Below are 26066 nucleotides of genomic sequence, written 5' to 3'. Positions count from 1 at the left end.
GGTTTTCACTATACTTTCCATCTTACCAGTATCAAATGGTTTGTTGAAAAATGTTGACATATTCCTAAGGTGACTGTAATATCAATTGACCATTGTCTGCAATTTTGTCATGTGAAGCGAACTTTTTAATCTACACCAATTCCGTTGTGCCCTGGATTTAGAAAACTAAAAGAGCAATTGTGTCTCTGCTCCTGACTTTTACAGGTGTTTAAGTTATCCTGGAGACAATTACCCTACACGCATAGCCTTTCTTGTTTCTTGGTTATGTTAATTGTAATATGTGGTAATTCGTACCCTCCATTGAGTGTGGGCGTGAGTCCAAACAGAGTGCACAGTCCCACAGACATAAGCAGAGAACTGAGGACAGTGACCACAGCAGCCAGAGCCAGGCCCCACTTGGACTTCACCATGTCAATTTTACCTGCAAAGAGAGAAAGGGAAGCTTGATTATATTATAACATCAATACCATTACAGTACAGCCCAATGATACCTCTACCTCTGCCTTAAGGCGGCCTTACACTGTGCGAGTTTAGAGACGATTTCTCACTCGTGCGACTCTTTCTGGGATCGGGCCCGATGTCCCTCTAATCGTGTGTCGTGCTTCGTGCAGTGTACATGGGGTAAAGAGAAGCGATTAGCACCTCACGACCACCTCACGACCAGCAATCGTGTGTTCGCAAGGAAAACAGAGCTGTTTGAAATCCTGCTCGCTCCTCGTGAGCGTATCGTACTGTCAAAGCAGTGCCACGAACCGATGTGCCTCAAATTCTCACACTGTGCATGGGCGAACACAGACGCGTACAGTAGCGTACAAGCTAACAGTAGCTGGCTATTGTCCTAGTGCAGTTTAGCTGTTGCAGCTTACCTCTAGTTCCTGGATGACAGCCCATACTGTCCACGTCTGGCCAACCAATGCCTGCACCGAACACATCGTTGTCTTTTCTTCTTTTTTGATTCCCCGCAGATAATGGCACATATTACCAAAGCAGCTCGTTGGTTTTTGTTCAGCACTACCATTTCGTGGCTCACGCCAATACACAATCGTCTATGCACTTTTACGGATTCCTTGGTATTTTAACGTTGTATTTCCGGATACAACACTCAAACGTGTCGTGCGTCCTGTGGTGTATGGTCCTACAGTGTGAGCAGTCAGGTCGCATACGAGCGTCGGTCCGTACAGTGTGAGAACATGAATCGTGGGCCTGACTGTACGACTGATTCGCTCAGTTTGAGATGGAGCTGCGTGCAACGATCGAAATAATCGCAGTGTATGGCCGCCTCTAAATAGAAGAATCTCTAAAGCGGAGGCAGCTATGGCCTAGAAGGCTGATCCCAGCCGTCTTCTAGGCCGGAGAGTCAGCTAGAGAGTCCACTTGCAACTAAAGGGTCATCGATTTGATTCCCTGGACCGGTGGAGAGTTGTTGGCTAATGGGACCTTGAGCAAGGCACTTAACCCCCCATTTGCTGAAGAATTACAGACTGTGATGTTCCTTAATACAAGATTGCATATTAAAAAGGATACAACACCATGTATGAAGAAATCCAAAAACAAATTTAAAATTTCTTAAATTATGAACAATGGCCCGAATTGTGTTCTGGATTTGGATTTGTTCTGGAAAGGTCACGTAGTGTGTGGTAAAAATTCGATTCTAAATACTATCAGATGACAAACTTCTTTTGACAGATATATGCAGAAGGCCAACTGTTACTGTGATGACACAAGCGTTTGATTAAAAGGTGACAAGCTGAGTTTGTTTGTAGAATGATGCTGAAGCACAAATATGAGCCACAGTAAATTAAATCTAGATTCATCTACATTAATTTAAAAATAAGCGCAGAAAGCCAAGGTATCACACAGGAGAACAAACATTGTCAAAAATGAAGCATCACGTAGAATCAACACAGCTTCCGTAAAGCTCAAAAAAATACCACACACTTATTTACATATTTCGTGTACTGACACAGTCAAGTAGTTATGACATAATTTAATTCTTCTAAATCAGCAGCACCGCTCATATTTTTTGCTGAGGTTTCCATTACAATACACAAATGTGTTCTGAAAGCAGTAATTAAAATGTCACTCTCAAATTATAAATGTGCTTACCTGTTTTTGCAACATATTTCCTTGGTTAGAGGTCCATAAAAGTGGAAAGTGGGTTGCAACTAATTATGGTGGAAAAACGTAATTCCCAAAGTAAGACAAGTTGAAAACCACTGCTTTAAACTATCAAGTCTTTGAATGTCCTAAGTGTAAAAAGAACAGCATTGGCAAGCTATGCCAATTGATTGCTGCGTGTCCCTTGTGAGTTCTTATTACTGGCTAGTCTTATGTAAGTGTCCTAATATATTTTGGTCTTTGTATGTCTTGTAGTGTGATTGTTCTTTGTATCAAGAAGATGACATTCTCATCTTAAGATGTCATCCTGTGTGTGAACTGTTATTGTTATCATGTGTCTAATGCATGCAGTAAGTGTGCATTAGACACATGGCTGGAAAAGGAGGCTGCATTCAGAAATGGGGGACAGAGACTGCTACAAAGAGTAGCCAAGTACAGGCTTAGCAAGATGGTGACAAATGCTAAATCACTGTACTCTGAGGCTATGATTACATGTACGCGGGTATTTTTTGAAAACTGAGACTTTTCTCTTCATTTGTGCCTATCGTTTACATGACAATGACAGGTACATGCACAGAAAACGAAGGTTTCTAAAAACTCTGGCCAAAGTGGAGATCTCAAGAAATGTCCATCTTCACGTTTATGTGTAAACAGAGGGAAACGCGAAAACAGAAATTCTCAGACAGTCATCACAGTTCTTCAAAGGAAATATTCTACAACTTCACATGCGATGATACAGTATAGAGGAAGAGGATGGAGCTGAAAAGTGAAGTTACAAATATTAAATGAGAAAATAAGGAAGTTTGATGCTAGCGAATGTTAGAATCTTAGCTAATTAGCACCCACTACATCTGTTTTAACAGGATCTTTGTGTATTTACTTGATATAAAACGAGGCTTTTATGAAGTGTTTCCACATCTTCATACTTCATATTTTGTTGATGAATCCTTTATTTGTTCTGTGGAAGGTAAATCAAGTAATAATTTAGGTCTGTGCACTAAAGACAAAACATCATTGAAAAACAGACTGCAGCTCTTAATGACTACAGAACTAACAAGGTTTGACTCAATAGAGTTTTAAACCCAATTTCATCCTCTCTGTACGTCAGCAAAGCAGTCATTGATTATAAAAAAAAAAAGTTACCAGCACATCCATTTGCATTGTATTGTATTAATTACATGTCTTGGATTCGTTTGGACCCGGAACCAGAAAAATTACATCTCCATAGGGGAAGTAACGTTTTGTTGTGATTCTTGTCAGGATTCTGATGGTTAATGGTACTCGATTGTCTCACCACACTGTCATCTACAGGCCTGGAATGCTCTTGAGGATATATATATATATATATATATATATATATATATATATATATATGTATATACACACACACACAGGGTGGGGAAGCAAAATTTACAATATTTTGAGGCAGGGATTGAAAGACAGTGTATGACCAATTAATTTATTGAAAGTCATGAGAATTTATTTGCCACAAGAAAATTTACATAATAGAAAATATTTTTATTCTATGTGTCCTCCTTCTTTCTCAATAACTGCCTGCACACGCTTCCTGAAACTTGCGCAAGTGTTCCTCAACTATTCGGGTGACAACTTCTCCCATTCTTCTTTAATAGTATCTTCCAGACTTTCTCGTAATAGTTTTGCTCATAGTCATTGTCTTCTTTACATTATAAACAGTCTTTATGGACACTCCAGCTATTTTTGAAATCTCCTTTGGTGTGACGAGTGCATTCAGCAAATCACACACTCTTTGACGTTTGCTTTCCTGATTACTCATATGGGCAAAAGTTTCTGAAAAGGTATGGATAATAGTGTTAGGTATGATTATGACATCAATATATGTTTGGTTTCAAAACAATTCACGTAGTGCCTGCTGAGAAAAAACAACTAAATGTTCATTGTAAATTTTGCTTCCCCACCCTGTATGTATGTATGTATGTATATATATATATATATATATATATATATATATATATATATAAATAAATATGGGGCCATGTAAACGAAGACATTTCTGAAAATGGTCAAGTCTGCACAAGGTTGTTTTTTTTTTAAAACACAGGGGTTTTCGAAAATACCTAGCTTTGTGTAAACATAGCCTGAGACTCTTCAGCAGCAGTTCTTTACTAACAACTCAGCCTCTGTATGGAAAAGGCTTGGGAATATCACCAATTACAAGCCTAAAGCCCTCCATCCACTGACGATCTCCAACTAGCCAACAGTCTGAATGAGTTCAATTGTCGCTTTGATGGACCATCAGGCAGTGGGTGGAGCCGTGACGCCTCCACCCACACCAATATGGACACTTGTTCCCCCTCCTCTTACACCCCAGAAGACATCTCATCAACGCCCAATTCAGTAACCACATCCGATTACAACAACGGCAAATTACAGAGTTGTGTTTGTGCTGCAGGCGTGGCTATGTTTATTAGCACTACTGCTACAAAAACCTGGTAATGCTGCATCAACTTGACAACCTCTCTCTCCCTCTCAATCCAAGGTTTTTTTGTTTTTTTTCCCTTTCTTCTCATTCTTATTATTATTATTGCCATCGTTGTGGTTCTTGAGGGTGGTGGCGGTAGCAGTGGAGGCAGTCATAAGTCCGGGTAATATCATATTTGCAAGGCGGTGGGGGGTGGAGCCAAGTAGCGCGAAGTGTGGGGCTGGTGGGCACCCACCTCTCCCGACTCTTTGCCCCCTGGTGGTGTGGCTGCTGTCTTTGGGGAGGGCAGCGGGAGGTAGCTGGCTTGTGTACCCCTACCCCTATCTCCCATATAGTAAAAATAAATAAAAAATGTAATTAATTAACAGAAATGGTCACTTCCCATTGGACAGACTCAAAAATGGTCTGAGAGTGGTCCAACTCTGGAGTAGACTAAATTAGGGCCATCTCCAAATAAACAAACAAAAAGGGGGGAAAATAGTAAGACAGAGAGGGGGAGAAGGGGGCGGACAGTAGGAAAGCAAAAAAACAATATAGGAGTAATACCCCTTAGCTGGTTTTTGGTGGTCTGGTCCCTGGGCTGTGGCTGTGTTGCTGGGGGGGGCTGGCTGTCATATGAGAAGGTGATGGTGTCCTCCACTCCTCAGGCTCTGTGTGTTTAGCTCCACCCCCAGAGCCATATTAATTTAAATGAATTAATGTAAATTCAAATTGATATAAATTAATATGAACATCTAGGGCTGTCAAAATTAATGCATTAACACGGATTAATCCATCATCATGATTAATCTGATTAAAATTTTTAACACAATTAACCCATCTGTAGTGCAGAATGACTTGCCAACGCATTTCGGGCAGTTTGTCAAAGTAGAGTGCGCAAATGGGCAGTTGATCTGGTAGTGAAAGGCAGCAGAACCAACCCATAAAGATGGAAAATGCTAAACAGCACATGGCCCTCTGGATGGGAAATTTGAGCACAGAAAAACCAAGACGGAACAGTTGGTCACAGTTGCTTTGTTGAAACTGTTGAAGGTGTTTAATAAACATGTTAAATGCATAAATTCCCTTCATTCTTGAGTCTGTTTGCTCAAGCAAAATGAAATGCGATTAATATAGATTAAAAATGAATGATATTTAATCATGATTAATCCAAATTAATCCAAAGCAACCCTGTGATTAATCTGATTAAAAATTCTAATTGTTTGACAGCACTATAAATATCTAATTATTTACCCATTTTACTATTATTGTGGCTGCCTCTGCCACAATAATACTAACAAACAAAACTATTAGCATTATCATTATATACTGTTGTACTGTTGTTATTATTATTATAATTATTAGCTCTCTCACTTCCCCCCCTTTTTCCTCACTTTCATTCACCCCCCCTTCCCTTTTCCCTATCGTCCCTAATGAATCCATATTGTTTAGATGCTCTTTACTTTTAGTATCTTTTTCATTGTAATGATGCTGTCATTGTTGTTTGTCAGTATTTTTGTTAGTGTATTTGCTTGTTGACTTTTCTTCTGTTTATTTGTTTCGTTTTCTTTCCACTATCTCTCTAACTGTATCACTAATAATAAAAAATAAAAAATAAAATACAAGCGTTGTCATCTGGACGTAGCCTTAGTCATTTCAATGTAACACAAAACAATGGATTAGCTGATAGAAGCTTCATTCATAGAAAACCAAGTTATGATCAGAAAGCAACAAAGGTAAGACAAAATTTGTAATCATCGCATGATAATGTGATCACTAAAACTCACTCAACAAACTAGAGAAGAGCAAGAAATAATACTTGTACAGTTGGATCTGCTTAGTGTTGGCTTAATGGCCCAATGTTTGTAACACTGGTCTGTTGGTCTCTGACTATTAGCTCGTTTTCAGTATTTGCCCTTGTAAGTACTTGTTGTTTGGATTGTTTTCTGTAGTCCGAAAACTGGTTTCATTGAACTGTTGACTGAGTACATGGATGTATAGAATGTGTATATTGTAGTATTATCATGGTGACACAGATAGACCTGTGGCTGTCCTTGGTACTGGGGGGGGGGCGCAACTGGGCTCAGGAGGCTAGGCCAAGAATTAGTTAAAAAAAAAAAAAAAGAAGTAAACTCATAAATTATTCTCATTTATACAAAAACATGAGATTATAAAGTAATGTCTCAACACAAGATGTAAGTGGGACTCAGCTAATCAGCTTGAGTGTGAATTTTGTGTTACAACTGTTTGTTCTGGCGAGTCACTTGAGGTTAGCAGGGTGCAGTCTAACAGCAGCGTACAATGTTCCCATTTGAAGATTATCCTTGCACCAGACAAGAACAAGCTTGGCAAACAAACACGTGCACACACAAAAGCACTCTGGACACAAGTCTGGCTCTGTGGCACGCTTCATACAGTAAACACTGAGAGTACAGTGTGCAAACTAAGGGACAAGAAGGGACGAAGTAAAGGAAAAAGGTTAGAGTAGAGAAGCAACGAAGTGGACTCACGTGTTGAGAAATAGATGTAGGCAAACAGGATGATGTACGTGGTTACAAGCGGGATGAGTTCAGGGATGCCAATCTCTTCCTTAAAGTGGACATGGACCATGTGATCATCTCTGAGGCTGCAGTTGGCTGATGGGTAGAGCTGTTTCAGACGTGACCGAAGGCTGCCCAGGAAGCTGACCACAAGTACACAGAATGTCATTGTTCCATTTACTGCATCGTTAGTATATTAGACCACAGCAAAGAAGATCAAACTGAGATCAACTCTACATCCATAGGTTTATTCCACAGACTCTCAATACTCAATTAAACCCACAGAACCACCACAAAAAAGACACTTTACCGCCAACACGAGCCCAATTCTGTTCAAAGATAGAGTAATTTTAAACCATTTGAAGTGTTTCCACCAAAAATAAATCAGAAGGGTTTAACTTGAGCAGAGGCAGATTCTTGGTTAATTAAAAGATATAGTTTTAGAGCTGCTAAAACAGAGGGGGCCATGGCAGCTATTGCCATCAAAATATTTATTGTTTTCAAAGTCCTCTTCTCTATGTGACAGAATAACATGGAATAAACATGTATGTATTTGAGAGATATAAATACATCATGACATCAATCTAATCTAGATGTCTGAACAGTGTAGAGCTAGCTGATTGGCATGCTAACTGCTACACATATCTATGCAATATTACACGTTGACATATTTGGCATGTTGAAACTGATAATTGTAGCTAATCTTTGTATATTTTAAAGTATAAATATTACAAACTGTTGAATTAAAGCATGCTACTCAAAGTGTCATGGTATGAGTAAATATGCAATAGGAAGAGGCCAATGAAACATGCCAGCCTTCTTCTGCATGAGCTGTTAGCAAACACAAAGGAATAATTCTCTAAAATGAATGCAACATTCAAATTTAGAAAAAAATTCATTTGGAAAATGGTATAACCTATTTATCTCTCATGTGACAAAAATATCCTGAACAACCATAAACTGGTACATGCATGAAATTTAATTACGAGCAGGAGAATCTGATACAGCTACATGACTGGTGTTAAAGTGGTAACAAAAAACAATGAAACATTTTATGGATGTACTGACTTGTTGCATTATTAAACTCCTGTGACCCAACAACAAATGTATAGTGAACCCAGAGCCTTGTGTTCTCTGCTCTTGCGGTGCAAATGTTACTCACCTTGCATCGTATCTGTACAGCACTACCGTTATTGTGTACGTCACCACTCTCTTCCTGTTGTAGTGACTGACACCACTGTACTTGCCAGGGACACCAAACAGGAGGTCTGGAACACAGAGAGGAGCTTAGCTGTTAAATTCATTTGACAGTTTTACATCAAGAACCTCTTCACCTTGATGGTTCTACTATAAAGTAAAGAAGGAGTTTTAACAATGAAAAACAAAACATTTTGTTAATAAAACAAAATGGCCACTCGAAAATGCAGATAGTAACAGATAGAAATCTCATGTTATTTAGCATACAACTAAATTCAGTCTCATATTTTTTTTGTTCTATTATAGAACACTATTACTATATTTTCAAGTGTTAAAAAGGTGAGAGCAGATTAACAAGCAACATCCAAAAAGCTTAAAAAATTGCGACCACAAGGGACCAAGTGCAACAATTAGATCTAAAAAAGTCATTCAATTTGTTTCGATCCTCTCCACAATGATCTTACTTTAATTTAGGGATGGTGGCCAAAAGTACTTTAATGAGAGCGAAAACTCTTACAGGTATAACAAAAACATGTATCAAATCAATGAACTTCTCCAAGTCTGAGGCATGTAAACAATAAAGCTTCGGACTGGTTTTTCTCAACTTTACTTCATGACATTGATACAATTCATGACAATCTATAATTTTCTTCCAAATCTCTCCAATATCCATTAATTTATTTGGAGTTTCAAGCAGATGAGGGAAAGATGAGTGGAGAGCCAAACCTATTCTTACTGGAAATGATAAAAGTTTAAAATGTGTGATCATTAGACTGTCTACTCACACCTTTGTCCCAAAGATTGTTGAGGTGAATTAGTGATTTCAGGCTATGGAGATCAAACATACAGACCGCAAAGGCCGTCCTCTGTTTATGCGCAGGCAGTTCAGTATTGCAGAATTCTTTGGATCCCTACCTCGCAGTGTGGCCGAGGTGTGCAGGCCTTTAGGTTCATGCTTCTGAATGGTCTTTAGGAGGTCGGGGTCGGAGTCAAATAGTTCTCGCTGGTTCTGCCAGTAGTTGCCAGGGGATACAAGAAGGCAGCCATGCTCTGGCAGGACCGACTGCATCCGTCGTAATCCTGGAAACAGGTCTGACACCTGGAGACAAAGAGTCTCCAGACTTCGAACCCCAGAGCTGAAAAAAGACGAGGACAGCTCAGAAGTGATATAGGACAGTAAGCAAAACAAGGAGGTCTATACAACTGTCTGTGTGGTATTAGGTTAAGTACATTCTGTTTGTCTATACTGGTGTCTCAGATGCAGAACAGATCACATTTTATGATCAGTTCATGCAGAAACTGGTAAACTTCAACGGTTCACATACTTTTTCTTGCCACCATATTTTTTTTCTTGAAAAACTAACAATTTGCTTGCAGGAGGACTCCAAAGCCTGTGCCCCCAAGTCTTTCACAAACTTGAGGAAAATGCTGATATCAGTATGAATAGACTTTTGATTCGGTGATTCCTGGACAGGGGGGTGGGGGTGGGGGTGCTCTGTGACTGTCAAACAGGGTCCGTTCAGCTCTGGTCAGGGCATTTCACAAGGGGGAGAGTTTGTCCCTGTGGGGGGCAGTTCTGTGTGTTTGGGTTTTCAGCCCTTTAACTTCTCTAACCCAGGGGAGGATGGATTAATGCTAGATTTACAACTGACCATGAGGTAAAGCAATACACAAACCAGAAGCATTAAAAGTATATTTAACACAGTGGTTCTTAACCTTGTTGGAGGTACTGAACCCCACCAGTTTCACATGCGCATTCACACATTTTAACACACACCCATCACCTAATTTCCATCAGGCTACAGTAATAATGAATATTTACTGCAAATCAGTGTGACTTCTGCTGTTGTTGAGTGTGTGTCTTGACCTCCGCTGAACCCCTGAGACTGACTCACCAAACCCCTAAGGTTCGATCGAACCCAGGTTAAGAACCACTGATCTAACACTTAAAAAGATCCACTGAGAAAATATTAGTCAACTTACAATATGAGACTAGTTACCTGTCTTGGTGGACATGGTTTCGGATCTCCTCCACAAGGTTAAAGACTCGGCCCAGTGGTGAGCGAAACACATCAACCGGTACCAGACTGCTGTCCCACGGAGACACTGCTGCCTTCACCAACACCTGCTGGATGTAGGCCACCGGAAGACCACGGTACTGCAGCACGCACACACACACACACACACACACACACACACACACACACACACACACACACACACACACACACACACACACACATACACACACACACACACACAAAATACAATTTTGCTTAATGTTAGTGTTGTTATGAGACTTGTGTGAAGGCAAAGCTCATATTTTAGGCTTATATAGAGAGTACAGGTAATCAAAAAAAGTACAATATGACAAGTGAAAAAGTAAGCAGAACTAATATATTCAAGCCTGGTCACATAATACTTTGCCCCTCCTGCTCACTGATACCCTGCCAGGACAACTGAGCCATTTTACCTCACCTCTTCACAACTCCAACAAAAAAAAAAAAAGACCATATATTTCCCCACCTCTGATGTGTGTACAGTTTAATGACTTTTAAAGAAAATCTAGCCCCTTTCTTCAGAAGGAAGAAGAAGAAACTGGGCAGTGCCTGGGCTGTTATAATTTGTACATTATGAGTCTTGTATTCTCTTTATTCTTACCCAGTCAGGCCGTTCACCGAGGTCTCCCTGAGGCTCATGGGAAGGAACACTGTAATCTCGCACCCCTGTGGTGAACTCCACAGGACCCGTCCCAGGCAGGGGAAGCCTCAATAATGGATAGCTGGTAAGAAAACAGGGAGGGAAGGAAGAGGAACTGATGAGAAGTCATACGAACCTGTTAAAGTAATTCAACCTCTGAAAGACATACAAGAGTTTAATGAAACATACATAATTCAACTATTCAGGAAAAATGCAGCAACAGTATATTTTTGAACATACTGTGTAAAAGCTTTAAACACAAGTGATGTCACAGTCAGGTCAAAGTGAGTAACTGTGTTTGCAGTGCATTTACTGGAAGAGAACAGAAAAGCCGGGCCTCTGGTTCTTTCTGCCTGATGATGTCGTACTTAAGAAATCACTCACTCCTCTTAGAACTGGGTGGGTCCTTATGAAACAGCAACATACAGCATGCTCTTTAACAGTGTGTACACAAGTGAGTGTAGAGGTTAATTTTGAAACGGCGGTGTTGAGCAACCATGGGTGTTTAGGTGCAAGAAATGATAGACAGATCTGAATTTGAACTACATATATACACAATGAACCTAATACAAGTATAATGTGTGTATATTCATATACAGGACTTTCATATACTTTTTTTTTCTCAATGCAAAAAATTCACTTGTCCACAAGTAAAATACCTAGTAGTGAAACATTACTAAGTATGATTCATCAATAAAGAAAAAATATGTCAAAAATGCTGGTTGGCTGTGGTTAGCAAGATACAGTCTTGTGTAACTGAAATGTGTAATGTGAAATTCTGATAATGGGTATTAGTCAAAAGAAATTTTCGTCTCATCAGATCTACTTCAAAATGCTGTCTGCACCTTAAAGTACATTCATTTGTCAGGTTCTTTCTAGTGGAAGATTTACAAATCTAGTGTATAAAAGTACATAAACCAATATATACATTTGTAATAACACATCATCATATACATTGAAAACATGAGCTAACAGGTACATTTGTCATTTGTTTTCCAAATTATATTATTAAGGTATGTACAATTTAGCACATTGAATTTCTAAGACGGACAATTCCTACAAATTTGTAGACTAGTGATTTGAAACTTTTCCATTTATTTTTACAGACTAATTTGAATTCCAAGACAGACCTGTAAGTGTATAAAAATTGACAACCAAAATTTTTAAAAATAAATTATACTTTTATATTCAAGCTTTTTTCTAAAGTTTGTCATACTATAGATCCAAACTTGTGCAAAGCAGATCTTTTATTGTCAAATAAAAGTAATCCCAGGACTTAAACCTCTACAAACAAAAGGATAAAAGAAAACCTCAAGATTCATTCTATTTTAACAGTTTTTCTTTTGTTTTGTGAGTTTCATTACATACAGAATTCAGGGAGGCAAACTCATCAAGGGGCGAAAAGGGTGACACAGCCCTCTAGGAGGCTCTGGGGCATGCCACCCTGAGTAGAAAATGTTTTTAATATCAAATCTAAAATTAGGTTTTAGTGTAAATTTTTGTATCAGGACAGAGAAAAACCTATGACAAATGTTGATCAAAATAGCAACTTTGAAAAGGTGAGGGGTTTGCATTATTAAAATTTTAATTACAACTTTTCCAAAATCTATGACATTACGTTTTTTTTTGGCGGGGCCTGGAAAATGAAATTTCAAAATTCTGACACTTTGCCAGAGTCTTGATGACCATGGGAACCATGTGTTTCTGAATGTGTAAATAACCCACATAAACATGATGAATGAACCAGTACCTGTACTTATGATATGAGAGAACATCACCAAATGACATAGTGCAGAGGGTTTTCAAACTGAAAATCACTTCAAAGTACATCTGAAAATTTGCAACAATTTTGCAAAAAACTTAAATTAGAGATACGGCAAACTACTCATATAATCCAAGCACTGGTTCCAGTTTTAGGCCTAGTCATAGTTGTAGTTCAGGTCCCAACCCCAGATAAATGGAGAGGGTTGCTTCAGGAAGGGTAGGCTATCTGGTGTAAAACTTCTGCCAAATTAACAATGCAAATCCAGCACATGACTTCCATAGTTCTGGTGTAACACACCAAAGTATACCCCCAGTCCAGACCATACCCGGGGGTTAAAGCAGTCTAGGCCAATTTACACCCCAGGGTATAAATTCAATTCTAATTATTTTAATGTGTAAACACTACAGAGAAATGTGATGGTAATCTTTGATCTTTGTGGAAGTCTAATATTTTTAGTGATTTAGGCTAAGTTGTTCTGGTTGAAGTAATTCAAGTAATTGTTTCAAGTTTTCATATTTAAGTCAGTTAGCTTTCTCACTTAGCTTACCTGACGAAGCTCAACCCCCAATAAAATGTTGAAAAAATAAGCATTTATTGTGTATGTCACTCAGCACTACTGATATCATGGGGGCATAATGTGGCCTGGGGGGGAGTGTATGAATTAGCCCCAGGTATAGTCCAGACGGGGATATATTTTAGCCTGTTACACCGGGTTAACAACAACTGCCAATGTTGCTGTTGGTCAAAGAAAGAGAAGAGGTCATATGAATGTGATGAAGGAGGACATGCAGGTAGTTTGTGTACAAGAAGAAAATGCAGGGGACAGGATCAAATGGAAGCATATGATTTGCATATGATATGATTTGTCCCTGAATCATCTCTGGACCTGCTGTGGTCCTTCTGCTGTGGTTCTTCTTCATCATCATCACTTACTAATCCATATAGTTCTGATAGTGTTTATTATATAGTTCTATAGATGGTAGAGGTTTCTATTATTTGTACTAACTGTTGTAATAGTAGTATGTCCACTGTTAGTACTTGTATTTGTAGTAGTAGTATTAACAGTCATGGACCTTTGTTCTGGTTTCTAGTAATTATAATAACCAGCTGATCTACTTTTGACAGTTCTAGCTCAGTTATCTGTGCATCAACTGCATCCATGTGTCTCCCCCTACTTCCCCCCTTCTCCCCAATCTCTCTCTATCTCTATCACTCTCTCTTTTTTTCCTCCTTTACCTTCTATCTCTAACCCCAACTGGTCAAGGCAGACAGCCATCCTCCAGGAGTCAGGGTCTGCTCAAGGTTTCTGTCTATTAAAGGGAAGTTTTTCCTTGCCAATGTCACCAGTCACAAGTGTTTGCTCCTGGAGGATTCTGTTGGGTTTCTGTAAATTGGCTTAGAGTCTGGTTTCGACCAACTCAATATGTAGTGTTACGAGATAACTTTTGTTAGGATTTGGCGCTATATAAATAAAATTTGATTGATTGATTGTAGCAACCCATATAGGTATCAGTTGAATGTAGTAATTGTAGACTGCAAACTATTTATGATTCCTTCCACAGGTCTGGACCCATAAACAAAAAAGCACAAACATAGAAACAAATGAAAAGTGAATACCATAAGTATACTAAATTACTTGAGTGTGACGTTTCAGAATGATGAGAACTGCATTGTTTTCCCACTCTAATGTTTCTAACACTTCCAAACTTTAGTGAACAAACAAAAACAAATGCTTTCTAAACCATAAGATTCTTCAGCAGAAAATTTACTCAAGTATTATGAAGTCCACAGGCCATAAGAAGGAGTGTGCATACATGATGTCATATGAGGAATGTGAGACGGGTAATCCAGGAATCAGAAATGACAAGTGCTAAACAAATGGCTTACTATGGATTGGAAAGATGAGAAACATTTACCAAAAGTCAATGTGTCCGAGTCAGACTGTTACCAACACTAGGTCTGACTACAAGTAGAAGCACCATATTCAAAAAGATGATGGTTCAAGCTGCATAAGACACATAAATCAACAGCATGCCACTTTTGACTGAATTTTGCTCTCTGGTAGATCCAAATTTCATTCCCAATGACACAGCGCTTGTCTGAGACCTTTTTGACTATCTGAAACAGGGCCAGGCGTCATCTGATATTATTTGTGCATACTGTATATGTTATATTTTTTGTGCAGAAGGAAATATAAAAAAACAGTTAATGCAAACAAAACCATTTGTACTTTTTTATTCCCTCACCCAATGAGAATCAATATGATACTTGATAAGGAATCCGATTGATAAGCAAAATCAATAATGGAATTGTTAAATTTTTAATCAATTCCATCCCTAGACGGGACCATTTAAAAGAGCTCCAGTGAAGTCAGGCATTTCTTTCTATGAGTCATTGACATCATTTGCATTTTATATCTGGGCTACAAGTTAACAAAGACAAAAAAGGCAAAAATATATGACCTTAAATGTTCTAATTGTCAAGGACAATTAATTGTTTTTTTCCTAAACTGCATGAGGAGAATTTAACTATGATTAAGCTTATGCTTCAACAACAGTATGATATTTATAGAAAAAGTTTATTTCAAGAGTTACTAAAAGTTGACATTATTTGTTGGACAATAATCAACTAAAATTCCATTATCAGGTGTGGTGGTTGACTGCTGATGGTTGACACATAATGCCAATAAAGTGTTGAATTTTCTGATAAAACGCAATAATACACAAATACACATGACTGTGAACCAATACACAACACCAACACTATCATAAAATATTATGACAAAAGTAATTTTTTATAGTTACTAGTTACTTTCCCAAAAAAGTAATTGAATTAGTAATGGAATTTCTCCTTCATAAATGTAATTAGTTACCAGGGAAAGTAATTATTGCATTACTTTTTTGAAAAACCTTCTAATATGTAAAAGGAAACAGATTTTTGAGCGTGTTTCACGGGCCAGTTGCATAGAGTTGAACAGCAGGCAGGTACTTCATACCATGATTTTGGTGAGGCTGGGGTCCACCAGGGTCTGGCTTTTCTAGCACGCAAGTGCATATCTGCATTTATAGGAAGGTGCTCCTCCAGTTAATCCCATATCTCCACTTTTTTCAGTTGCTCCTCCCTGATCCAGTGGTAAATGTCTTCAGTCTAGTCAGTCGGACTCTCACTGATAGCTCCTTCCCTAAATTAGCTGCTTTAGCTGCTCACAGAGCTATGTTCAAATGAATGGGGTGTGCTGTGGACAACTCAAACTCCAACATGTCATTAGTCGTTGAGGTGAAGGTAGCGTGGACATCTCAGACTCCTGTGGCACACAGGTGAAGCATGAGGGTAGTGTGGGCAATTTGAATATAAGAACGGCTTGTAAACAAATGGCTCGCAACGAATCGGTTCTTATCGTTCACTGAAAAGAGCCGTTCAAAAGACTCGACTCGTTTGCAAATGTCACACCTCTCGTGCCTGGCTGAGCGAGCCAGGACAGATAACAACTGTTAGATATCAGTGCATAGTAACGCGCCACATTTCACTGCCGGTAACGGTAATGACGTTGTAATGTTTTAAATAGTAATAGATTACCCATTACTGGAAAGCAATAACAGCGTTAGTAATGCCGTTATTTTTAACGCCATTATTCCCAACACTGAACATGAGTGATCCCCATGCGGTTATTTTTAAATTGGGGGATCCACGCATGGAAGAGACCGATCCAGGACACACTGGAGTGATTATATGCTCAGAGCTGGAGGATGTGGCTGGGCTACTCTGCTGAGGCTTCTGCTCCCATGACCCGGATTGGAAGAAGACAGTATGGTACAGATCCGAGTGGGACAATGTAAGATGAGTGATCCCCATGCAGTTGTACTTGAATTGGGGGATCTGTGCCTGAAACCATGGCTTACATTGGTATTACCCATCACAGATTTAACATTTGTGGTCATTACACAGACTTCTGTGAAAGACCGCTCTCACAGTTAGGCAGAGGAGCCTACAGTAGCCCGTAGGCATGCGGCCTGGAAGTGCGCGACCCGGAGGCCTGTGGCCTGCAGTGATGAAATCCATTTGACAGTTTCCCTTTTTTTAAAAAAATCGTCCAAATTAAAAAACCTGATTTCGATTTAAAATTGATTAATCGTGCAGCCCTACCACCCAGTACACAAAATGGATGGGAGAAGATACAGGACAGATGACAAGACTGGCAAACAGCTTCTACCCAGAGAGCAATCATCACACTGAACTCTGTACATGTAATAATCAACAATGAGCAATAATGAGAAAAAAACAAAAACAATAAGCAATACTTACAATCAGCAATGTGTAATAACCAACAATGTGTAATGATGGAAAACACCAGTATGCAGTAACCATAATCAACAATGTGCAATAATCACAATCAGCAATGTGTAACAATCAACAATGTACAATAATGAATAATCTAAAATGTGCAATAACCACTGTACTTAACTCTCACTGCTCTCTGCACCTGACTAGATATGAATGTGTGACTTAGCAGAATGGGAGAGGGGCGAGGTGTGTGTGTGTCTGTCTTTTTTTCTGTTTTTACTGTTTTTTAAAATTTAAATATTTTGCATTGTATATTTACTTTTCTTTTTTTTTTTTTTTTAACTCAAGACTCAAGTTTCTACACGAATTTCGTTGAGTATGACCTGTGCATACAATGACAATAAAAGGAATCTTAAATAACAAATGAGACCCACATGCTGAACTTAACATATTGACATTTGACACCATAAAATCTGCATGGTCTTTGATTTCATAATCTTTTTGGTACTCTTGTCCAAACTGTACTGAAGTAAAATTAATAAAAACTGACAAGCACCAACCTTGTCCTTCAGCAACCACACTCACAAGGCTGCCTGCTACAGTTTCTCTTTGATCAGCAGCCTTGAGGAATAATCAGCAGCTGATGCCATAAAAATAATAAGCTAATAAAACCAATTACTCTGTCTAAGAGACTGTGACAGTTACAGTGGTGTGAAAAAGTGTTTGCTCTCCTGGGCTGCAGCATTTTGATAAAGAATGTAAATATACTGACTTATGCCTCTGTCGATGTCACTGCTTGTAATAATTACAAGCAACTATACAGTAAATGTATATTAGCAAGGGTGGTGTACTTATTGTGTGTGCTCTCTGCAAACCTGTGCATACTCTAACTTAGAATTCTGTGGATGACAAGTTATCTACTAGGTATTACCCACTAATCTATCACCAAGTTAAGCCAATTCAGACATGATATATCTTTAAATAATTTATTTACTTGCAAAACTATTCAAAACATTGTACTCTGTTAAGAGCAGTAAAAGCACAGCATTTTTCAGATGCACAAAACAAAACCCAACACCAATACAGACTCACACTTCACTACACACCAATTATACACTCAAAAAACACTAAATATGCACAAATTTCTGAAATCTTGAAGTTCGCTAATCCTTCTGCTGTGTCTTTTCAGTTACCATTACTTTCACAACTTTCCTGGTCGCGCAGCAACCAGATTACGCATGGCGCAGTATGGAATTCTCTGATTGGTCCATGTGATGCACTTTTCCCACCAGTAGAAACACTGTGATAAGTTTTCTTTCATGCAAGCACTTCCTGCCTGCAAGAAATTCACTTAGAAGCCTGTTTTTACCACATCTTCCTGCACCGAATGCACACAAAATGTAATGACACTATTGCCAAAAAAGTACGTTTTTATTGTGTCTATAAGTTTGGTTTTATTTGTCCTTTCAACACAATTGACTTCACAGTATTAGTTTGACATCTGCACTTTCCACACGAATTGAAACTGAGATTGAGCTACCAAACACACACTCTGCCATCATTGGAGCTAATAGAGCCACCTGATACAATGGCAAACACCACCACAAAGCAATCAGTAGGCTATTTTTTCATGCAAGATTCTGAGGAAGTTGTGTGCATGAAATGTAACAAGTAACGGCATTAATTGTAGAAATGTAGTGGAGTAGAAAGTACAGATAACTGCCGCAAAATGTAACGAGTAATGTAATGAGTAAAATTAAAAGTATGCATAATTAGTTTTACTTAAGTACAGATGCGTAAAAATCTACTTAAGTACAGTAACGAAGTACAAATACTTTCTTACATTCCACTACTGCAAACTACAAAATGCATGCAGTGGTAAAGTAAACTATGAGTCAATAGTATTAATCCTCAACAATACTTGAGACTCATTTTGTTCTGTCACTTAAATATTGTTAGAAATTTCTTATCAATCAGACAGAAACTGCTTGTCTGTTTCTGTCTTCCTCTCACTCCAACCTCTCTCCCTCTGCTCCCCCATTCTCCGGGGTCACTGTACCTCCACAAAGGGCCCTTTTGTGCGTAGCAGCCCCCCTCCTGACAAGCAGATGGAGGGACAGGCCTCCCATTCTTACAGTCATTTTCTCACAGCCCTGTCCTCTGCTCCACCCTTTAACGTCCCCACAGGCAGACTCTTTACTCTCACCTCCCCACAGGTGGTGGTCAGCTGTCCATTTGGTCAGGACCCCTGCTGTAACGTGCTGGGAGGACAACAGGTGTGTGTGTGTGCGTATTTGAAGGAGACTATTTTACAGTGTTTTCAGTGATGGAGTCGAGCCAACTCTCTGACCTATGTCCTCCCTTTCAGCCAGTGATTTAGTAAGATGTGTGTGTTAATGATGTGTTTTCTTTGTGGTGGCAGCAGGGGACTTTAATAGAATGTGTCTGTTGATGCTGAGTTCAGATCAGTTCATCTGTGTCCTATCTTATTTCCCATCATTTTCACTATAACTTCTGTTGCCTGTACTGAACATCCAGTCAAAGCAGCAGCAGACATCATTACCAGGTCTTGCATCTAGAGATGCACTGGGCATTGAAATGTTCTTGTTGGATGTCAAACACATAGTTCATGACACTTATCCTGTTCCTTCAACCTGTTGCTGTCTATCTAATCTACAGACTGGAAAATAACAAGATAGGTAATAAAATATGTGACCAGATACACTAGCATTTCTTGCCCAATTTGGATTTTAGGAGATTTTCTAAAATACACCTTGCGTTATATTTTATTGTATTAGTTTTATTTAACTGACAAAAGTAAAAAAGCCTTTCTTTTTCAAACTGATTTTTGTCAAAAACAGGTGCAAGTGAATCAACATATATTTTATACCATGGAAATTTTGTATTTCTTCATCTCATTCGACAGCCTGCCTAAACGCATTTCCACAAAATTTTGTGTCACAATTTTTTGAACACACACACACACACACACACACACACACACACACACACACACACATACATACATACAGGGTGTCCCAAAAAAATGTATACACACTTTAAATAATTGCAAAGTAGGTGTTTATTAAAATTGATCTAATTTTCAAAATGTAATAGAATTTACAAAGATCATTTTATTATTTTGTCACTGCCTGTTTTCAAACTGATGTCTGTTCTGGTCCAGACACTGCTAACAACGCAAAGCAATGGAATCGCACACATCACAAAACAATTCCCTTGGTATTTATTCACATTCAATGGCTGCTCTCAATTCAGTGACTGTTGCAGGTCTCATAGCGTAGATGTTGTCTTTTAGGTATCCCCATAAAAAAAAGTCTAGTGGTGTGAGGTCCGGTGAATGCGGAGGGCATTCAACAAAACCCCTCCGTCCAATCCACCCGTTTGGCAAGTTCGAACACACACACACACACACACACACACACACCAAACAAAAAGTTAAGGATATTTTTAATTTTTGGGCTATTTTTTTCAGTTGGGATTCTTGCACAGCGCTTTTTACTTTTTTTGTGTGAATTTAATTGAAACACATTTTTGTTAATGACCGGACATAGTTTTATTTTCAAATGACAAAAATGACCAAAAAAATTACAAAAAAAAGAAATATCCTTAACTTTTTGTTTGTAGTGTATATACACACACAACCACAACCTACAGGAGTAAATATCACATCCACAAAAGAATGGAGACCGCCAGATAGCAAATTGGTCACTTGATAGTTCAGTGTGTGTATAGTTCAGTAGGTAACGCATCAGACTCCAGCGCAGAAGACGTGGAAGGATCCATTACTGGTTGAAATGGTCATTTTTTTCTGCACATTTTCAAATGGGGGGGGGGGGGGCAGCGCTGAGGTCACTGGTAGGTAAATCTGCCATTGGTATGTATGTGCATGTACATGACACATTGTGTGGCTGATATGTGAAAATTTCACAGGCACAGAGTCAGATGTTTTTCAAAATATCCAGATGGTCATCTGTCAGGGACAGTCAGGCTGTCAATCTCATACCTGGAGTCATGGGGCTCTTTAGAGCTTTAGAAAGCTTTTTAAAATGTTTGGTTTCTTCACAGACTTCACAATGGCTAGATTTGCCAGTATGCAAAATATCATTAAAATCACAATATGGGAAAGCATTATACCCAGACTGACAGAATAGTCCATTCTTCAGAAATAAGGAAGCTTACCATCAATCATTTTTAGATTTTTCAGTGAAAATCAAATGTAAAAATTATGATTCCAACTAAAATCAGAACTCATATTGCAAAATATCTCTATACAAATTACAATTTTTTTGCTTTGTTCTGTCCTACTACCATTGGCTGGCCTTGCATTTGGTACCTGGGCCTTCAGTGGGGACATACTCAACTAAATCCACCTTTTAATACCACCAGTATGACATCACAATTATAGAAACCATCAATACTATACAAAAAACACAAAACAACAAGGAATGACATTACAGAAAGAGAGACATTTGGTGTATTGAGGGTGAATAAACCAATATTACCAAGCAAAAAACTCAGTTAAAAAACAACTCCAAACCTCTACACTACAACCACAGCTGTGCCATGTACATCATCTGGAGCAGTTCAGAATCAATATTATCTAATAACATCATAGGTGACTCACCAGAGATGGTCATTATTTATATACAAAATTAGACTTGCACTGATTTTTTGGGCTGATTCCAATTTCCGACTTGCTGGATACTTGGACGGCCATTACTGATTTTGGCTGATTCCGATCAAATTTTTCCCAAACACAACACACAAGATGTTAGAATGTAACTTTTCCACTAGAACATATATTTTACAAATAGAAGCAAAGTGTGCAAAAAGGTGGCATGTTTTCTGTATGAAAACAGGTGCATTGATTGAAACGCCTGATTTTTAGTGAGTCCTGTATTGTACCAGCAGCTGACATATTTGAAGGAAAATTATCATACACACCCAATTTTTTTTCAGACGTGGCTCAGACCATCTGCTTTAGTAACACATTAACATAGACCATACATATTACACTCTGTAACACAGTTTTACTTTTAAATAACCTAACAGAACCTTGGAAAAAAGCAGGTGTCGACATATATGGAACACAGGATGAACCCCTGCACTGAATGGGCCAGAACACCATTTATAAATTCACAACTTCATGCTTTGGGCTGAATCAAGGTCCTGCCTCACAAGTAGAGAGGCACGTTAGAGGATTAATGAAAACAAGTGCGGCACTATGCAAAGAATCCGTACCCTATCTGTGTTTGGTAATTAATTAATTTAGTCATGTAATGAAGGGGTTGAATTATAGTACATTATGGGGATTTTTGGAAATATTTATCATACATCAATTATCATAAAATTATTGTATAAATATGATAATTATTGCAGGTCTGGCCAGGCCCAGTTCAGGAGCGGGACAAGAGTAGGCAATGCTCCCTTAAACAAATGTCCTGCCCCCTCAGATGAAAGTTTCTGAAGGTAGAATAAAAGAAAATGAGGTGGACAGCAGCACGAGACTTAGAGGAAATAGTACAATGTCTTAAGTTCCACTTTCACTTTGTACAGTTGTATGGTGTGTACGTACTCAGTGTGAGACATGTACAGCACAGAACGTAAAATACAATGCACAAAGTTTCAAAAATGACGTACCAGCAGGTGAGGATGCTGGCTGAGGTGAAGAGGATGATGGGAACTGGGTAGGAGGCACACAGCAGGCCGTGGCGGTAGAAGGCCGCTGAAATCTTCTCTCTTAGCTGCTCTCGCAGCGTCATCCTGGTTGGAGGGGTCAACTGCCAGCCATTAGGAGGCACTGGGCGGCCGAGGACAGGGCGCCACGGGGCATCCAGGGACCTAAGCAACCAAGAAGCTGTTAGGGGCCTTTATTATATGAGCCTTTAACAGGAGAGAAGTGGAGATCTGATACACATCAAAAGGGATTAGCTTGCAAGTGGTTAGCGAGCTAGTAGCAGCTAAAACAGTGTGACAAGATCAAACCAAATAACTAATATTGTTATTAGCAGATGTTTACAGCCAAATATTTTTCTAATTTTTAACACCTGTTACCAGCCTAGAATTACTGGGTTAGTGAATGGCTTCTTAAATATCAATCAAATCAATCAAATATCAACAATTCAGAATCAGAATTCTTTGTCATCTAAACATTACATCATAGACACATCATATACACTGGAAAATAAAATTAAGTTGCATTGGTCTCCATAAAAACACATAGATAAAAGACTGATAAACAGGATAAAATAATCAGCAGAAAAAAAAAAAAAATTTATTCATAAATAAATTATGCACATAACAAAATCTGTGACAAAATTAAACCAGTTCAGTGTTGCATTTTATGATGCTGCACTGCATGGAGTTTGGTACAAATATTGTACAGTTCAGGTTGGAGTCAATATTGTTCAGTGTAGCTGAGATCCACTCAGTATATTGCATTGTTTTCCCTAATAATGTACGCATTTATTCAACAGTCTGATGATGCCCTGTCCCAGAACCGCACTGTATTACATGTCAGGCCTCATTATTGGTAATGATTGTATTTTGATAAACAACAAAACTCACACATGCAAAACAAGTAAGATTTGTTCCTTGTTAACAAACTGCATCTCAAATTGACTATTTGCCAAGCCCTCCTAACCTGGCCACTGCCTGTCAGCAACCATAACTAGAGACAGGAGGCCTGTCAAGCTTCCAGAATGAGTGAAGGTTTTGAAGCAGTGTGTTTATGGAGCCCATAGATATGAGTAGCTAGTGAATTTATAACCCTAACCCACAGTCATTCATTAATTTATAATTTTATTAATTTTTTTAAAATCAAAAACGAACACTGTAAGCCACACAGCAGATACATCAGGGAAGCATCGATTACTGATATAATGATAAACTGCGGAAAAATTCCCGACAGTAAGCATTACGGTGTCAAATTCTGATAATTAAAACCATGTTTAACTACAGCACTTTCAAAAACTCACGGTGATACTGCTCATTTCCTAGAGAAGCAGCAGCACTCCAGGGACACATTCCTAGTTTGCAATGTTTGGCCTCTGAAAACATGGCAGAAGACACCCGCACGCAGAGTCCTGCACGGGTCCACTTTTCCAGGCCTGCACAGCTGAGTACTGCAACCCAATCCAACCCGCTACCTGCGTTTTTTTCCATGTCCAATCTGCACCCGCCCATACCTGTGTACATTAGACCCACAACCCGACCCTACCCATGATTAAACACATTGTCTACATAGTAACTCACTTTTAAGGGCTTTATTTTTGGCTAAATCGCACGTCACCTATAAATCTCAAATATGTGCTGCTCAATGACATCTGTGGCCGGATGTAAACAGAGGTGATGCTCACTTCACAATAAAACAAACCGGCTGCGGATCAACCACGGTGAAATTTGATGATCATCATTAAATGTCCTACAAATTATTTTCATCTATGAATCGTCTTTTATTTTTTCACTTCCTTGCCCGCTACTCGCCTGTATTTCATAAAATGTTACCCATTCCTGTATCTGTGAACATCCACGGGTACCCAACTTGGTGCAGGACTCTGCCCACAAAGACAGCGCTCCAGAGATCTGGAGAATGGTAGTGTTGCTTTTATGCACATTTGATTTCTAGATAAGGTACATGAAACAGTCAAAGTGTTCTTTCTGTACCAGTTGTTAAATCTATAAGACTAGATCTAGTCTTGAGCGCTGAATGTAAAGAAAAGTATTCTTGGTTCTTATCTAAAATTTGCACAAAGTGCAGTTACATCTTATGGCGCAAGGTGCCCTCTTTAATGCACATTTGTATGTTTGATGTTTACATGTTAATATTTTAATGTTTTTGCCAATAGAAAGTACATTGTGCATGTTCTTTTTTCTAAATAAAACTTGGTTAAATTATTTTAGTGTGTGTATAGGTACTTTTTGAACATTTTGAACACAATTCAACAATACCACGATAATAACGATAACTGTGATAATTTGGTCACAATAACTGTGATATGAAATTTTCATATAGTTATATCTCTAAATACATCTTAGGTTTGGAGTGTCGTAATTTTTCCTTTTATGAAGCTTAAAGACATTCACAGCTAAACATTAAAGACCATGTTACTGTTTAAATATGGACTGACTGAGAATTCGGGACATTCATTACTTACTGACCATGAACACATAAATGCAATAAAATTAGTATATGTTTTGCGGATGTTTGAGAACTCAAAAAGAGATTTTTCCATTGTTTTTTGACATAGTAACAAAATGATGAATCAGATATAGATAAGATATTCTCAAGGAAATAAATAGGCTACATTTTCTGTAACAATAGTTCAGAAATATGAGAGAGATGTGGACAGAGGGGTCTGCAATATATCTTTCAGAGCTATTTTCATAATCTAGCCTTAAAATGAAAAAAAAAAAAAAAAACAAAAATCAAAAATCCTAAAGTAAGACAGTAGCTTAGCATAGTTGTTAGCAAACAACCAAAAACAAATTTGACCCCATTTCTTTTATGTGGTGTACAGTATTTATTCAACCTGAATTGGTACATAACCACCACTTTAAAGTTAAAGTCCAAGTTAAAGTTAAACTTGAATAACTTCTAAATGGTGTTCAACCACCTTGGCTAACAAGTGTATACTCATTGAGCTAGTTAGAATTTTATATTAGAGTTTGTGTTAGACAAATTAACACTAGCTAGCTTGTGAAGACAGCTTCTCTCGTCCATCCTATGCACCTCTTTCTGCAATTTCATATTCATAATTAATCCATTTATTCATATTTCAACTATTACTGCAGTAACTGATAACCATAAAGTGACATACCACAGATCAAACGTGCCCAGCAACAGTACCTGAGGGGGTGGGAGTTACCTAAGCTGAAGTGCTTTTACAAAGTGTTCTTCCTTTTACTGGGGGTGTGTCACTATTGGCTAATGGGTTTTTGAGTGACAGCTCAATGCTGCAGGCACTCTTTAGAGACGCAAACACAGTGACAATCAGCAGTGAAC

At 38.5% G+C, this 26066-nt stretch overlaps 1 protein-coding gene across 2 annotated transcripts in view; it reads right to left on the bottom strand.

Moving 5' to 3' along the window:
* The window catches only part of scap (SREBF chaperone), a 68991-nt gene that overhangs the window by 25773 nt on the left and 17152 nt on the right, over positions 1–26066 (bottom strand). For both annotated transcript variants that reach the window (XM_030157557.1, XM_030157555.1), the window contains exons 2-8: positions 22703–22903; positions 10957–11077; positions 10296–10453; positions 9211–9431; positions 8261–8366; positions 7069–7241; positions 295–421 (exon numbers count right to left, since the gene is read on the bottom strand). In XM_030157557.1, coding sequence (XP_030013417.1) covers positions 295–421; positions 7069–7241; positions 8261–8366; positions 9211–9431; positions 10296–10453; positions 10957–11077; positions 22703–22903 — 1107 coding nt within the window. The remainder of the gene's footprint in view (positions 1–294; positions 422–7068; positions 7242–8260; positions 8367–9210; positions 9432–10295; positions 10454–10956; positions 11078–22702; positions 22904–26066) is intronic.

Source organism: Sphaeramia orbicularis, chromosome 16 (assembly GCF_902148855.1).
Source record: "Sphaeramia orbicularis chromosome 16, fSphaOr1.1, whole genome shotgun sequence".
In the NCBI taxonomy this organism is placed as follows: domain Eukaryota; kingdom Metazoa; phylum Chordata; class Actinopteri; order Kurtiformes; family Apogonidae; genus Sphaeramia; species Sphaeramia orbicularis.
This window is presented reverse-complemented; position numbering and strand designations above follow the sequence as displayed.